At 46.3% G+C, this 16,279-nt stretch overlaps 2 protein-coding genes and 1 long non-coding RNA gene across 3 annotated transcripts in view; 1 reads left to right on the top strand and 2 right to left on the bottom strand.

Annotated features, from left to right (window-relative positions):
• LOC144587217 (uncharacterized) overlaps window positions 1-16,279 on the top strand; it is a 180,537-nt gene that overhangs the window by 131,631 nt on the left and 32,627 nt on the right. The gene's annotated exons all lie outside the window — the stretch shown is intronic.
• Window positions 8,308-9,396, bottom strand: LOC144587293 (uncharacterized). The gene has a single exon (XR_013542445.1). It is a non-coding gene; the product is annotated as an uncharacterized LOC144587293 (long non-coding RNA).
• The window catches only part of LOC144587228 (uncharacterized), a 10,160-nt gene continuing 2,188 nt past the window's right edge, over window positions 8,308-16,279 (bottom strand). Inside the window, exon 2 of the mRNA XM_078387150.1 lies at window positions 8,308-11,103. Coding sequence (XP_078243276.1) covers window positions 9,454-11,103 — 1,650 coding nt within the window. The 3' untranslated portion in view covers window positions 8,308-9,453. The remainder of the gene's footprint in view (window positions 11,104-16,279) is intronic.

Below are 16,279 nucleotides of genomic sequence, written 5' to 3'. Positions count from 1 at the left end.
TGAATACATGTTTGCGATTACTAGAGACAAGCCGGTATGTCTTATTTGCTATGAGGCAGTGGCAGTGATGAAGGTTTAATCTGAGCTCAAATGCCTTGGTCTGCATGGGGTGGGGGAGAAAGGCTTCAGCACAATATGCAATGATCCTCTGTTAAATTTAAGATAAAATCTTTCCCATAGGTCCCTACCAAGTGCTGTTTTTTTTGGGGGGGGAATTTCTACTCCTCTGTGAGTGCCCCTCAAGGAGGACTGGACAGAGGCAGACCACCTATCCTGAAGGGAGAGAATAAATTGTGAAAAACGGGCAGCCCTCCCTCCAGGTCGGAGGTTCCTGGGTCGTGACAAAAGGCCAGTGTGAGGAGCTGGCTGGTTCCCTGAGCCTTCCTCCAGCAGCGTCCCTTTCTGCCAAGTGGAGGAAAGCTTGTCCGGCAACCCAAGGAGTTCCCGAGGCCCCTTTTCCACCCTTTCCCTGGGAATGGAGGGCAGGACATGGCCCAACGAGCTCAAGTGACAGGAAGCCGGATTTTAGTTGAAGATCAGGAAGAAGTTCCTAAGGGTTTGAGGAGTATGACAACTGAACCTGCGACCTTAGGAGCCCTTTCAAGGGGAAAATTGGACCACCCTCTGTCCGGCCAGCTTTGATTTGGATTCCTTCAGGGAGCAAGAGGTATATGGATGGGATGTCCTCGGAGGCCCCCGTCCAACTTCATTGTTCCAGGATTCTAAGAAACAGAGAGGCAGCCTGCCCTGGATGGATTTTCGCTCTCTCTGAAAACTCAGCTGCGCCGCTTGGGGGTCCTCCTGGATTCATCCCTGAGCCTGAATGCCCACGCTTTGGTGGCGACCAGGAGGGCCTCTGCAGAAACGGGTGCGCCAGCCGGGCTTGTTCCTGGAGGGGTCGGATGTGGCCACATCTGGTGACGTCTGCCTTAGTTACAACCCAGCTGGATTACTGTCATGCAGTCTGGGGAGGGTGTCTTCTGGAAAGTGTTTCCAAACTTCAGTGGGTTCAAAACCCTTCAGAGCCGTTGACCTTGCAAAAGATCTGCTGGGAGAGGGATGTCTCCTCCACCTCCTGGGGCCGACACGGAGGGTGGGAGCTGGGAAAAGGGCCAAAGGGAAGGAAGGGAGACCATCTCCTCCCTCCCTCCCTCTCGGGGGAACTCTCTCTGCCTTTCTTCTTCTCTCCTGCCCTCCAAGATATTGCCTGCTCCCAAGGGGTCCGTCTTCTTAGGTCACCTCCGAGTCACTTTGGACCCTCCTGCATTTCGAATGTTTGTTTTTAATTATTTCAATTCTTGATTTATGAGCTAATTAAACAAATGACTCAATAAATAATTGAGTAATGAAATGTGTGGGGGGACAGCAGGCACCTTTTCTGGCTGCATCCAGAGCCCCTTCAAGGGTCCGAGGGCCACTAGGAGGCAGGGAGAGAGGGTGCAGAGGTTGCCCCTTTGCAAGATGGTGGGGGTCTGGATGTGGCCCCCTCCCCTCCAACCAACCTACTCTTCCCCCCAACCTCCACCCCTCCTTCCCCCAGCCCCTCTTCCACCCAGGGACGTTGCAGGTCCTTCCATCCCTTCCCTCTGAAGCTTGGGGGCCAAGGGGGGGCAAGGGAGGGAGTCATTTCCAGCAAACAACCCCAACCTGAATTTAGGTTTATCAGGCAGGTGGGGGGAGGGGGAGAGAAAATAGTGTCTCCTGGGGAGAACTGAGTGGAAATGGAAATCAACCGACCCCCTTTTCTACCCCCAAACAGGCACCCCCAAACCTCCCCCTGATGACTCCCCCCTCCCCGCACTGTGGATTTCCAGGAGTTGCCTCCTTCTGTTATGGTGATGAAATTTAGTCCAAGGGTTGCCAGGAGGGGAGAGGGTGCAGAGGTAACCCCTTTGCAGGAGGGGGGTCTGGATATAACCTTCTCCCCCCACACCCATGCCTAGTACCCCTCCTTCTCCCCCCCAGCCCCATTTCCCACTCAGGGACGCTGCAGGACCTTCCTTCCCCTCCTTCCCAGGCCAGGGGGGGCAACACTCACCCCCCATGGACTTAGCTTTACCAGGAGGGGCAGGACGGAAATCAAGGGACACTTTTTCTCTTCCCCCACTTTTCTGACCCCCACCGTAGGAGGAAGAATTGAGCACAAAGCCCCCCTTCCCATTAGGCACCGTTGCTGGGGGGGAGTAAGAAGAGTCTCTTGGGCCCGAAAGGCCAGATCGGGACCCCCCTCCCCCACTTCCACCCGAAACAGGGAAGAGACCCCCCGCCCGAGGACCAAGGCCTGCCCCACCCTGGGGGGGAATCTCAGCCCCCTCCCCATACATCCTTCCTCCCACTCCCCCCCATATATCCCAACCGTCCACCTCCTTCCGGGTCCTCTGCCTGGAAACTCACGAGGAAGCCCACCCCTCGCTCCGCCACGACTGCACTCCTGGGAGGACCATAGAGTTGGGTCATGGGGGGGAGAGAAGGAGGGGCAGGCGCGTGGCTTCCACTTCCGGTTGGAGCTAGAGCGAGGAGCCCCTCCTCCCCCCCGCAAAGTGAGGGGGTGGTTGTGGTTGTGGCAGGAGGGGGGAAAGGAGGGGGGAGATCTGTGGGGAGCACGGGGGGGTGGGGAGAGTAAGAGAGGGATTGTGAATGGGACACCCCCACACACAATACACCCCCCGCCGACCCACAACAACACCCCCCCACACACCCACAAAAATCTAGCCTGACGGTCCCTGGCCTTGGTTCCCTTCTTTCTTGACCACCATTTGTACACCGGCTTTTCTCCTGAAGTATCATGAGGGGGCCAACACTCTACTGGGCCAAACCAATTCCCGCTCTGAGAAAGGATGCACAAAAGCCACCCCGAGAACACACTTGAAGCACAAAGCCCCCCCAAGACTCCCTGTGTCAGAAGCCCCACCAGACCCTTCCCTGTGTTTTGTGGAGGGATTTTTTGGGAGGGGGGACAGCGTCTCCCCATCCACCACAGGCCGCCCCCCTTCCTCGGCCTGCTTTTTGACCGACCAGGAGTGCCTCTCTCTTGCCCGGCTTCAGGGTCAGCCTCGTCCAGTCCCTTCCTGACACCCGGAACAGGTTTAGAACCACAATGGCCTTTTCCTGGAAAGAAGAGGCAAAGGAGAGGCCGAGTGGGGGGTCACGACCCACCCCAAAACTCCCGACAAGCTCGGCCAGCGGTATCATGTAGATGTTCAATAGCATAGGGGACAAAATCGGAGGGATCCCACAGGCCGGTGGCCAGGGTGTGGAGCAGGAGTCCCACCAGGACCACCCACTGGGTCATCCCCTCAAAAGAAGACCGGATCCACCACAAAAGAGAGCCTCCCTTCGTTAGCCTAATTTGACTTTGTTCTGACTCTTTTTTAATTTGTTGAATTTTAAAGTTGTAAAGTTTTAAATGCTTGGGATAGTTAGTGCAACCGGTAAAACCTACGCAAACTTAATTTGGCTTCGTTCTGAGTCTTCGTTAATTTTTTGTGAATTTCCCCCCCATTAAATTCACCAAAAATTAACGAAGAGTCAGAACAAAGCCAAACTAAGTTTGCACACGACTTAGAAGGTGCTCTAAGGAATCCAAGCATGTAAAACAGTTTCTGAGTCTTTGTTAATTTTTTGTGAATTTTTTCCTCCCCCATTAGAAAAAATGGAGCCCAACTTTTGACAGCTCCATTGTTTCCTATGGGGGAGGAAAAAATTCACAAAAAATTAATGAAAAGACAGAAACTGTTTTAAATGCTGTTTTAGTGCACCTTCTAAATCATGTGCAAACTTAGTTTGGCTTTGTTCTGACTCTTCGTTAATTTTTGGTGATTTTTTTCCTCCCCCATAGGAAAGCATGGAGCCCAACTTTTGACAGCTGTCAAAAGTTGGTGGGGGAGAAAAAAAATCAGCAAAAATTAACAAAGTCAGATCAAAGACAAATTAAGTTTGCACCCATTTTAGAAGGTGCACTAATGATTCCAAGCATTTAAAACCATTTTTGAACTTTTTAAGACACTTTTAAAATTGAAAAACTGACATCGCAAAACCATTGAAATGCATTGTATAGGCTTCAATGCATTCCAATGGGGGGAACATTGTATCGCTTAATGATGTTTCCTATGGGTTTTTTCGCTTAAGTATGGCAATCCGTGCTTTTGGAATGGATTAACCGGTTTTCAATGCATCTCTATGGGAAAACGCGTTTTGCTTAACGATGTTTTCCCATAGCGTTTTTTAACCAATTAACATTGTTAAGCGAGGCACCTATCCTTAAGTTTCTGTTCAGACTGAAGCTGTTCCCACGTTCTTTGCATTTCAAAGGTTTCCCCTTTGTATGAGATCTTGGATGAATAGAAAGATGACTGCTTTTATAAAAGATCCCCCTACATTCCATGTATTTCTATGGCCTCTCCCCTTTTTGACGTCTTTGATATCTACCGGTCAGAACTTCATTAGGATACCTGGCTCGACAGGAAAACTACAGAAATTTACAGACCTCCCAGGCAAGGAGATTCTACAATTCATCAATGCTGATGTGATTGCAGGGAAAGGGTGTGTGATGAGATGTGTTTTTATGGGTAAGCCTGTCTCAATAGAATCCATTTTAAATTAGGATTTCTGTGTAGTTTCCTCTGCCATGGACTGAGGGGAAACACCTGGATTGCATCTACAACAGGACACGTGAGATGGACTATGTTACCCTTTATATTAGTTAGCATAGTTTCATTTCTTTATTTTTCTAGCCGGAGTGGGGGAGGAATTATCTGTGCCTTGTATTGAAAATGTACCAACTAAACATTTGGTTTCTTTACTTTAACAACTTTTATTAATAAAACAGTAATGATTGATTTCTATCTAGAAGCATTGTTTCTTGTTCAGACTAGCTGAGGAATATTAATTGGCCTTATATGTTCGCTACCAAAGATTTCTAGAGCCCAGATTAATATCTCATGGTTATGTCTGTGTTGGCTATTTGGTTTATTAAAGGAGTGTGGCTTTTGGAGAAGAAGGAATAGACAAGATCCGGCTGAGATCCCCTGGGCTCTACTCAGCAGTATTGTGGTTTGTCTGTCTTTCGGATCCATCCCATTCTCCAGAACCCCGCAAACATCTCCTTGGAGATACAGGCGGTGTTTTCGCATGGCGGCAGCGTGGAACGGAACGCATGCTTTAGTGTGATTTATGGATTTATGGTGTTTGCTTTGTAAGTGAAGCTGCAGGCATTCTTCCGGAAGCCTTGGCTGAGGGAGTGCGTGCATGCTGACAGGCTGTAAATTAGCCAAATTGCTTTTCTCTTTCCAGCTAAGGATCTTCATAAAGACTTATCTACAGCGAAGTCTGATAAGAAACAACGCTTAGATTTTAACAGACATTAAAATCTGTTTAATTTGGCTATGAGTGGGCATTTTCAGGCAAGGTAGCGATTGCCTCTTTTGAAGCTCCAGGTAGGGATGTTTTATGCCTTGCCCTCACCCTACAGTTTAGGCTGCAGGAGTGGGGAGAGGATTTTTCCTTTTGGAATTGATTGGCGTCGGCGTTGAATGAGGCTTGTATGGAAGGAGACGACTTTTTGCAGTTGCCTAGTCAGCGGTTTGTGACTCAGAGAACAGTTAAGATTGAAGGGACATCTGCTGGTCAGCCTGGCATTACAGTAAAAAAGGCTTTGCATCAGGAGATTTTGGAGGCAGTTGAGCACAGTGTTTTGACTCGGAGTGGACCTAAGCAAAGGGTCAGTTACAGTTCTCCACATCTACGAAGGGAATTGCAAAAGGGCAATTTGATGGCTGAGTTACCACCTGAGGGAGAGGACCTTGCCTCTGATTCAGATCAGGCTGAGGACATGGAGGATACCAGCACAGGGGAAGTGCCAGACAGGGGAAGGCCTGATGAAACAGCAGGAGCAGCAGCAGCAGGTGCTGCAGGGCAAGACCCCAATCATATTTTGTCAGCAGTGGACAAGTTAACCCTGATGTTTACTGATTTTGTTGCATGTCACTCTCAATCTATTCGTAATCAGGACCTGTCTGAGAGATTACTAAAGGAGTACAGACAGATGAAGATTGCAAATTTAGAGGCTGAAAGGAAGGAAAAGGAAGCTTTTAAAAAATCCATAGCTAGTGTTGACAGAAGTAACCTGCCTTATTACCACGATGGCCAAGATGTCTTAGCATTTTTGGAGCTATTCGAAAAATCGTGCAGAGACCTTAATATTCCTGAGACTGGTATGTTAGGTTAATATGTACACAGTGCAGTGGTCAGCTTGCCAACATTGTAGCTAAATTACCTGATGAAAGAGTGGAGTGGCGTGTTTTTAGAGAGGCAGTGAAGAAAAAATATGGTTTTACTCCTGAGATACTTCGTCAGAACTTTAGAATAATCAAAAAACAACCTAATGAGTATTATTCTGCATTGGCTGATCGGTTAGAGCAACTGGGAGATCAATGGTTGGACTCATTAGGCGTTAGAACCTTCAAAGATTTGAGAACAGTGATGTACATGGAGCATTTTCTTAGTTTGGTACCTACAGAGATAAGGAGTACTTTGTTGGAGAAAGACTTCAAAGACCTGCAGGCCCTGGCCTTAAGAACTGACGGGATACTTTCCTTTAGGAAGCCTGACCCAGCTGTTAGAGCAAAGACTGCTCCAGTGGTCCCTAAGAGACAAAGTCAGCCTGAAGTTAGAAAGTATTTTTCCCAAGATCCCAGACAAAGTTCATTTGAACCACGAAGGAGCCTAGCTCCTAGCCAGAGTAAAACACCTCTTAAATGCTATGAGTGTGGTGGCTCACATCTGCGACGTGATTGCCCAAGGTTGAATGTGCCAGCTAATCAAGATAAGGAGCCTGTTAGAAAAACCCCTGTCCCAACTCCACGCAGAAATAAAACGAGTACTCCCAAGATGGCGTATGTTAGTTCTGAGCCAGTGGGAACTATACAAGCGCCAGCCACCAGTACTGCAACTTCTGTGCCTAACCAGTCAAGCATTAGGCCTCCACAGAATCCAGAGGGAGTTAGCACATCTGTAACCCCTTCTCAAGCCAGTGGAACACAGGCCAAAGTAAACCACTATGTGCCTAGAATTTTGGACTTACAAATTGCTTCAATTTCCTCAGAAATTGTAAAAGAGACTGCATCAGGAGAGAGGTTTTCTGTTATGGACCCTGAATGCATAGTGCCAGATGCACAGAGGGACTGGGCGACCCGCTCGTTCACTGAGGTAGTCTTCCTGCACACACCAACAGGCGATATGGCTTTGAGCGCTTTTCGCGACTCGGGTGCCGACATTTCTTCGATAAGTCGACAGTTTCTAGACCCCACCTTGATTCTGAACAATCTGAGGTGTCCAATAAAAACTTATGGGTCTATAGAGACTGAGCAGAAGTTCATTTCTTTGGCATATGTAAAAATTACTTACAAATCCTGGGCAGCTACAAAACATATCCTAACCCATGAGGGAAAACCTGAATCTCAAAATGAGAATCTGTGGGGGTTTGGTATTCTCAGACATCTGGATATGTGCTGTTTCTCCTGTGGGTTCCAATAAACACAACTGACCACTGGGGTCATGCCAAAAGCCCTCTCTGAGAAGCTTCTCCATTTCTCCCTTTCTCTCTTCAGCTAGCCTGCCTCTTTTCTACCTGATATTTCTCCTCCACTATCTCTCCCCAATAGGAGGGTTTCTCCAATCTTACCTCTCTCCGACTCCTTTCTGCCACTCATGAGGTATAATCCCACTGTTTGGTCCAGGGTTTCTCCATTCATATCCACGCCCAGCCTTGTGATAAAATCCTCTCCTTCTTTTGCCCTTCTACCTCTCCAGCTTCCGCTGTCTCCCTTCTCGATGGTTCACCAAGATATATTTCTTTCCCCTCTTCCTGTCTTATTCCTTCCTTTTTCTCCTGCATCTCTGCTGCTCCTAAGATTCATTTACGTGGTGGATCCTTCCTTTGCTCTGAAGGACTTTCTGCTTCCCTCCCTGGAACTTCCACCTTAGACACCCCAGGCTCTTTATTTCCAGACTCTCCCATCCCTACATTGGTCCCAACCTTTGAATCTTCACCCGGAACTATCTCTACCCTCCTATCTTCCCGTTCTCCCCATGGAGGTGTCACTTCTCTGATGAGTCATATGTTCTGCCTCCGGGGCTCCATTGGGTTTTGCCCTCCTCTTGTCAGGAAAGGATGGCTGTCCAGTCAGGATGGGTTCAACCCCACTTTCTCCCTCACATAGACAAACAGTGACAAGGTGTTTGACGGTCATCTGGGTATCCCATAGGAAGTCTTTTCATTGTTGCAGTGATTTCAGCCAATTCCAAAACTTGTTGATTCTGTACAAGTTCATTTATTTACATCAATTCTAGATTCCATAGTTAAATATACTTAATCCAAAAAAATATGTAAGGCAGTCTTACGGGTGTGAGGACAAAACTGTTGGAACAGATCTTCAAATCCAAACGTCATACAGTTATGCAAAAACTGCAGGCTTACTCAACATCAGTTCCATCGTCTGTTGTACTTCATGAAACCAAACATCTATGTTTCTCCGTTCCTTTCTAAGAACAGTTTGTGGGAGAGCTCTCCAAATATTTATATCCCTTTGTTCTGCATCAGTCAACAAAACCAAATCTTCCCAAGGCTTGTGTCTCCCAGCCTCTGAGATGCTCAGATGTTAAGGATCTAAGGATTTGGTCACCTCTGACCCACTGGACTCCAGGGCCCGAAGTGACCAGAGCTTGCAAACAAATCACAATTTTGACTCATTCCAACAATACCTGACTATACACTCAGTACAATAGCATAGAAATGCTTAGTTTTTCATAAATAATACAGAATATATATTAACTGGTACCCTATTTAAAACTCAATTACTATTATTATTTATGAGGGTAAAGCCTTCTAAAACAAATGACAGCTTTTCTCTCTTCACTACGTTCTTTTCCTTCATCAGTTAGCCTTAGAACATCCATCTTTTTCTGTTTTTACACTAATTTTGTAAAAGCTTCCATTGTAAAATATATATTTCTCTCATTTTTTCAACACAAGCTTCTACGGCTATTTTGTGATATCTACCTGCTAACTAACGATAGAAATAAAACACATGACAAGTGACACTTCAAAATGTGCTTCATTTTTTCTCTTTGTTTTGCATTATGTCAGCATTTATGTAGTTTCTCCCCAGTGTGAATCCTTTGATGTAACCTAAGGCCACCACTGTAACTAAAGCTCTTTCCACATTCCATGCATTTGTACGGTTTCTCCCCAGTGTGAGTCCTTTCATGTAACCTAAGGTTCCCACTCTGACTAAAACTTTTTCCACATTCCATGCATTTATGTGGTTTCTCCCCAGTGTGAGTCCTTTCGTGTGACCTAAGGTTCCCACTCTGACTAAAACTTTTTCCACATTCCATGCATTTATGTGGTTTCTCCCCTGTGTGAATCCTTTGATGTAACCTAAGGCCACTACTTCAACTAAAGCTCTTTCCACATTCCATGCATTTGTACGGTTTCTCCCCAGTGTGAGTCCCTTCATGTGACCTAAGGTTCCCACTCAGACTAAAACTTTGTCCACATTCCATGCATTTATGATGTTTGTCCCCAGTATGAGTTTTTTCATGTTTCCTAAGGCCATCACTGTGACTAAAGCTCTTTCCACATTCTATACATTTATAAGGCTTCTCCCCAGTATAAGTTCTTTTGTGTTTCCTAAGGTTATCACTGTGACTAAAGCTCTTTTCACATTCCATGCATTTATGTAGTTGCTCCCCTGTGTGAATTCTTTGATGGGAACTCGGGTAACTGCTGTGACTGAAGCTCTTTCCACATTCCATACATTTATGTGGTTTCTCCCCAGTGTGAATCCTTTGATGTAATCTAAGGACACCACTGTAACTAAAGCTCTTTCCACATTCCATGCATTTGTACGGTTTCTGCCCAGTGTGAGTCCTTTCATGTGACCTAAGGTTACCACTCTGACTAAAACTTTTTCCACATTCCATGCATTTATGTGGTTTCTCCCCAGTGTGAGTTTTTTCATGTTTCTTAAGGCTATCACTGCGACTAAAGCTCTTTCCACATTCCATGCATTTATATTGTTTCTCCCCAGTGTGAGTTTTTTCATGTTTCCTAAGGCCACCACAGTGACTAAACCTCTTTCCACATTCCATGCATTTATGTGGTTTCTCCCCAGTGTGAGTTCTTTTGTGTTTCCTAAGGTCACCACTGTGACTAAAGCTCTTTCCACATTCCATGCATTTATGTGGTTTCTCCCCCGTGTGAATCCTTTGATGTGACCTAAGGCCACCAGAGTGACTAAAGCTCTTTCCGCATTCCATGCATTTATGTGGTTTCTCCCCAGTGTGAATCCTTTGATGTGACCTAAGGTCACCACTGTGACTAAAGCTCTTTCCACATTCCATGCATTCGTACGGTTTCTGCCCAGTGTGAGTCCTTTCATGTGACCTAAGGTTACCACTCTGACTAAAACTTTTTCCACATTCCATGCATTTATGTGGTTTTTCCCCCATGTGCATCCTGTGATGTAACCTAAGGCCACCACTGTGACTAAAGCTCTTTCCACATTCGATGCATTTATGTGGTTTCTCCCCAGTGTGAATCCTTTCATGTGACCTAAGGTTACCACTCTGACTAAAACTTTTTCCACATTCCATGCATTTATGTGGTTTCTCCCCAGTGTGAATCCTTTCATGTGACCTAAGATGACTACTCTGAGTAAAGCTCTTTCCACATTCCATGCATTTATGTGGTTTCTTCCCAGTGTGAATCCTTTCATGTGACCTAAGATGACTACTCTGAGTAAAGCTCTTTCCACATTCCATGCATTTATGTGGTTTCTCCCCAGTGTGAGTTCCTTTGTGTATATGGAGGCTCTTGTTTCCACATTCCCTACATGGATACAGTTTCTTCCCTGGGTGTGTTCTTTGGTGTCTACTGAGGTGACATGCATTTACGTGGTTTCTCCCCTGTGTCAGCCTTTTTATGTCAAATCCATGCCTGTCCACTCTGATTTTCAATTCCATGTTTTCTTGCTTGATTATGAGTTCCTGTCCAGGTTGCTTCAGATGTTGCTGGGCAATTCTTCTTCTCCTGTTCATCATCTGGTAGGTTAGAAGAAGGAAAAAACAGAGAAATAACCACTGTCAAAATCTGCAGGAAAAAGGAATGATGTGTTCGGATTCTGCCTGATTCACAGAGGAGCAAGGAAAGATAGCCAAAAAGGTGAGGGAAGAGAATCAGGGAGGGGATGAGGCCGGACCGTAGGTTGTTCTTTTGGGCTTGAAGTTGGAAGGGCTCTTCACTGAGGAACCTTTTGGGGGAGGAGTAATGAAAGAAGGTTCATTTCCAGACCCAAATAAGTACATCAAATTCAAAGTATACTAATTTTTTATTCCCTTCTCAAATTCTCCCCAAAGACTAGACTTACATTTCCAGAAAATTAGAAAGGAATTTCTCAAAGTTGCTTAAAGAGGAAACAAATATTTCAATTAAAGGATTGTTTAGCAGAAATGAATAACAAGGGGGGAAAGGACAGTGTTAGAAAGGAAGAGCAAAAGTGGATGAATGTGATGCAGCTAAATGATTGGACTCGAGAATGGGTAAAGATCAGTGAGTGGTCAATGCAGGGAACTGACAAAGTCTGCAGAGATTATTATTCAGAGGGAGAAGAGAAAGGACAGGTCCATGAAATGGATGGGATGTAGAGTTTATAAAATGCTGTTACGGGTAGAGAACCATCAGGAATTTCTGAAAACAGGATAGGAAGCAGAGAGGGTCAGTGTAGGAATTAGGACTGGGAGCTGGTCGTGTTGCCGCTGTCTGTGGCTGAGGAGGATGAGAGAAGGGGTGTTTTGTGACTGGAACTGGGTTGGTCCTGTGGGACGAGGCAGTGGATCGGAGCTGGCGCCCGAGCTCATATCGCGGGACTCGTATGAAGCTGCCTGCAGAACTCAGAAGAACAGCATGCTGGGGACCAAAAGCTGGGTGCCTCTGTTGGGAGTTTCTGCAAGTCCTCAGCGGGTCCTGCGTGGAGGTGAATGGGGGCTCAATGGGGCTAGGAAGCAGAGATGGTCAGGGAAATAGGTGCTGAGGCAATGGCATCTTAGAACTGCAGAGCTAGAAGGTAAGTGAACTCCCAACCTCTGGATCCAGAGTTAGATACCTAAACCAATGTGTATGGAAAGAGGGGAGGGAAGAATATAAAGTGGGGTCTTGACTTGAGAACTTAATCCGTATTGGAAGGCGGTTCTCAAGTCAAAAAGTTCTCAGGTCAAATCTGCATTTCCCATAGGAATGCATTGAAAACCATTTGATCCGTATCTGCTCTTTTCCGTCCATAGAAACTAATGGGAAGCCTTCGACCACTAGAGGGGGATATTTTGTTTCTTTTTTTCTTAGGTCAAGAAAGGTTCAGGGAAGGCAGGGAAAATACAGTCCAGGCAGTACAGTACCAGGCAGTCTGAAGACTGTCTCCCAATCCACTCTCTAAACGCTGGGAGGAGTGAGGAAGCAGACAGGCACCCTTTTCACTGGCCAACAGTTAACTGAAAGTTCACATTTTGCACTTTCCCTGCCTCCCACATGGGTTTTTTTCAGTTCGTAACTCAAATCTAAGTACTTAAGTCAAGTCAATATTTTCCTGTGAGAGCGGTTCTTAAGTCTAAAAGTTCTTAACTCGAGCCATTCTTAAGTCAAGACCCCACTGTAAATAATTATAAATGCTGCATATTCCAGTAGTATCTCGGTTTACAAAAATCAATGTTTCCTCTAGGACAGAATCCTGAAACTCCGGTCCGTGGTCTGGTGCCAGTCTGTGGCCTAAGTCAGACCAGGCATGTGCTCCCCCACGCCTTTCCACATGCACACAAGTGTATGTGCCCTGCACTGCCCGAACAGCCCTACTTGAATAATGAATTAAATCAGATACAAGTTATTCTACTAGAGCAGGTGTGTCAAACTCAAATTCATCGGGGGCCGCATCAGCAGCTTGGTCCCCATCAAAGGGCTGGTTGTATCTGTAGGTCTTACCGACCTTCGCTTTGTGACCCGACAATCAGCTGTTCCGCGGCTTCAAAATGGCAGCCGGAAGAGCCGAAAGGGGCAGGGGCGCAGCGTTTTCGCGCCCTTGGTAAGTAAGGGGAGCGCGCAAAAATGCTGCAGAAGCCCCGAAATGGCTGCGCGCAACCATTTCAGGGCTTCCGACAGCGGTTTCGCGCGCTCCCCTTGCTTACCAAGGGCGTGAAAACGCTGCGCCCCAGCCCCTTTTGGCTGCTCCGGCGGCCATTTTGGACCTGCCGGACAGCTGATGGCAGCCATTTTGGCGCCCTCGTTGTGCGAGGGGAGGGCGCGAAAATGGCTGCCGGGCCCTGGGAAACATTGCACAACGGTGAGTATTCTATGGCATTGGAACGCATTAAACGCTGTTTAATGCGTTCCAATGCCTTTTTGTGTTCCGTAGTGTGATGTTTCCCACAGCGAAGCTTAATCCGGAACGGATTAAGCTCGCTGTGCGGAGCACCACTGTACTCCGTGCAGGCACGGAGTAAATTCATTGAAAAAAAAAAGGGGGAGGCTGCAAGGCTGGCGGCGGCTCCGCGGGCCATCAGACGAGGTCTGGCAGGCCGGATTTGGCCCGCGGGCCTTGTGTTTGACACCCCTGTACTAGAGCCACAGATGTCACCAGGAGGTCTTCTCTGAAGTTCTGGAAACAGTCAGCAGGGACTCAAATAGGAAGGAGAAGTAGAGGTGGCAGAAAACTATTGTGGGGGAACGCTTCTTCCCAACGTTGCTAAGCTGCTGTTGGCTGATTCTTCAGTGCAGAGAACGCTCTCCTGGTTGACGTCATAGCTGCTTCTGAGAGGAGGAGCTACTACCCATTCTTCCTCTTCCTCATAGTGATAGAGAGCTAACTTCAAACCCTTTCTCTGGGCCAATCCTAATGTGAAGTTGTAAGCTTAATAAAAGAGAGTCCTCCTGGGGGCTTTGCCCCAGAGGATCTGTACGCAGAGTTGGATCCAGAGGTGTGTGAGGAGGACTCTGTTGGCAGACATCCTTGTGTGTGTGGCTGACTTCTTTAACTTTTCTCTCTATTTGCTATCCTAATTATCTGGTGATCACCAAGCCTATCAACTTTCTCATTTCGTGACCCTACATATTGGCGCCCAAACAAGGACCTTGCAAGCTATTAATCAAAGGCATGAAAGACAGGCTCCCAAGGAAAAAGGGCTTGAGGAACAGTTTTTTTCTGTCTAAACAAGAACATAGAGAACGCCTTTTCCCTCTCCTTATCTCCTTCACAAGAAAAATACAAACAGGAGTTAATTCATGTCATACAAAGGGAAAAACATTTTACTGCTAGATCTGAAACATCATTGGAAAATTCTGCCCAAAATCAGCACAAATCGCTCTCCCTAAAAACTCAATTAAGGAATTTTTTTTTTTAAAAAAGGCAAAATAAAAATTATTTTGGAGCAATGGCGCAAGCTCCAACAGGCAGTGAACCAGAAAACCAATACACTGGAAGATGATGCTGGAAGATGAGCCCCTCAGGTGGGAAGGCGTCCAACATGCTATTGAGGAAGAGCGGAGGACAAATGCAAGTAGCTCCAGAGCTAATGAAGTGGTTGGGCCAGAGCCGAAAGGATGCTCAGCTGTGGACGCGCCTGGAAGTGAAAGGAAAGTCTGATGTTGCAAAGAAAAATACTGCAAAAGAACCTGGAATGTAAGATATATATGAACCTTGGTAAGCTGGATGTGGTCAAAATGACAAGAATAAACATTTTAGTGAACTAAAATGGACGGGAATGGGAGAATTCAATTCAGATGATTATCATATCTACTATTGTGGGCAAGAATCCCGTAGAAGGAATGGAGTAGCCCTCATAGTCAACAAAAGAGTGGGAAAAGCTGTACCGGGATACCATCTCAAAAATGATAGAATGATTTCAATACAAATGCAAAGCAGAGCTTTCAACATCACAGTCATCCAAGTTTATGCACCAACCACCATTGCTGAAAAGGCTGAAATTGACCAATTCTATGAAGACCTACAACACCTTCTAGAACTGACACCAAAGAAAGATGTTCTTGTCATTATGGGGGACTGGAATGCTAAAGTAAGGAGTCAAGAGAGAAAAGGAACAACAGATAAGTTTGGCCTTGCAGTTCAAAATGAAGCAAGGCAAAGTGTAATTGAGTTTTGTAATGGGAACAAGCTGGTCATCACAAACACTCTTTTCCAAATCATCATCAATGGAAAACTCAACAGTGGCCAGAGGGCTGGAAAAGATCAGTCTACATGCCAATCCCAAAGAAGGGCAGTGCCAAAGAATGCTCCAACTATACAATTGCACTCATTTCACACGCTAGCAAGGTTATGCTCAAAATCCTTCGAGGTAGGCTTCAGCAGTAAGTGGACCGAGAACTCCCAGAAGTACAAGCTGGATTTTGAAGGGGCAGAGGAACTAGAGACCAAATTGCTAACATGCGCTGGATTGTGGAGAAAGCCAGAGAGTTCCAGAAAAACATCTACTTCTCCTTCATTGACTATGCAAACGCCTTTGGCTGTGTCGACCACAGCAATGTATGGCAAGTCCTTAAAGAAATGGGAGTGCCTGACCACCTTATTTATCTCCTGAGAAACCTATATGTGGGACAGGAAGCCACAGTTAGAACTGCATATTCTCCCCCTGCTTATTTAACTTATATTTAACTTATATGTAGAATACATTGTGAGAAAGGTCGGACTGGAGGAATCCCAAGCCGGAATTAAGATTGCCGGAAGAAATATCAACAACCTCAGATATGACAGAAAGTCAGGAGGAATTAAGAAACCTTGTAATGGGGGTGGGGGGAACAGAAGATGAGATGGTTGGACAGTGTCACTGAAGCGACCAACATGAATTTGGCCCAGCTCCATGAGGCTGTGGAAGACAGGAGGGCCTGGCGTGCTCTGGTCTGTGGAGTCATGAAGAGTCGGACACGACTAAAAGACTAAACAACAACAACATAGAAATAATAATAGAAATAAATAAGAGTCTGGGGTCTAGGCAAAGAGAGGAGAGGGAGATGGAAAGAGAGGCAGGACTTCCTCTGATCAGTTTAGGCGTGCCTTGGATTGCCCAGACCAAGAGGGAAACAAGGGCCAGGAGTAGGGGATAAAGATCATCCTGCCTGGATTGATGGGGGTGCCTACCCAGTTAGGACACCCGCTTTTGCAAAATGGCTTTTTAATAAAGGAGAGCTGCTTGTATTCATGGTTGTCTGGTTCTTGCATTT

The sequence above is a fragment of the Pogona vitticeps genome, chromosome 2, assembly GCF_051106095.1.
Source record: "Pogona vitticeps strain Pit_001003342236 chromosome 2, PviZW2.1, whole genome shotgun sequence".
NCBI classification, from domain to species: domain Eukaryota; kingdom Metazoa; phylum Chordata; class Lepidosauria; order Squamata; family Agamidae; genus Pogona; species Pogona vitticeps.
This window is presented reverse-complemented; position numbering and strand designations above follow the sequence as displayed.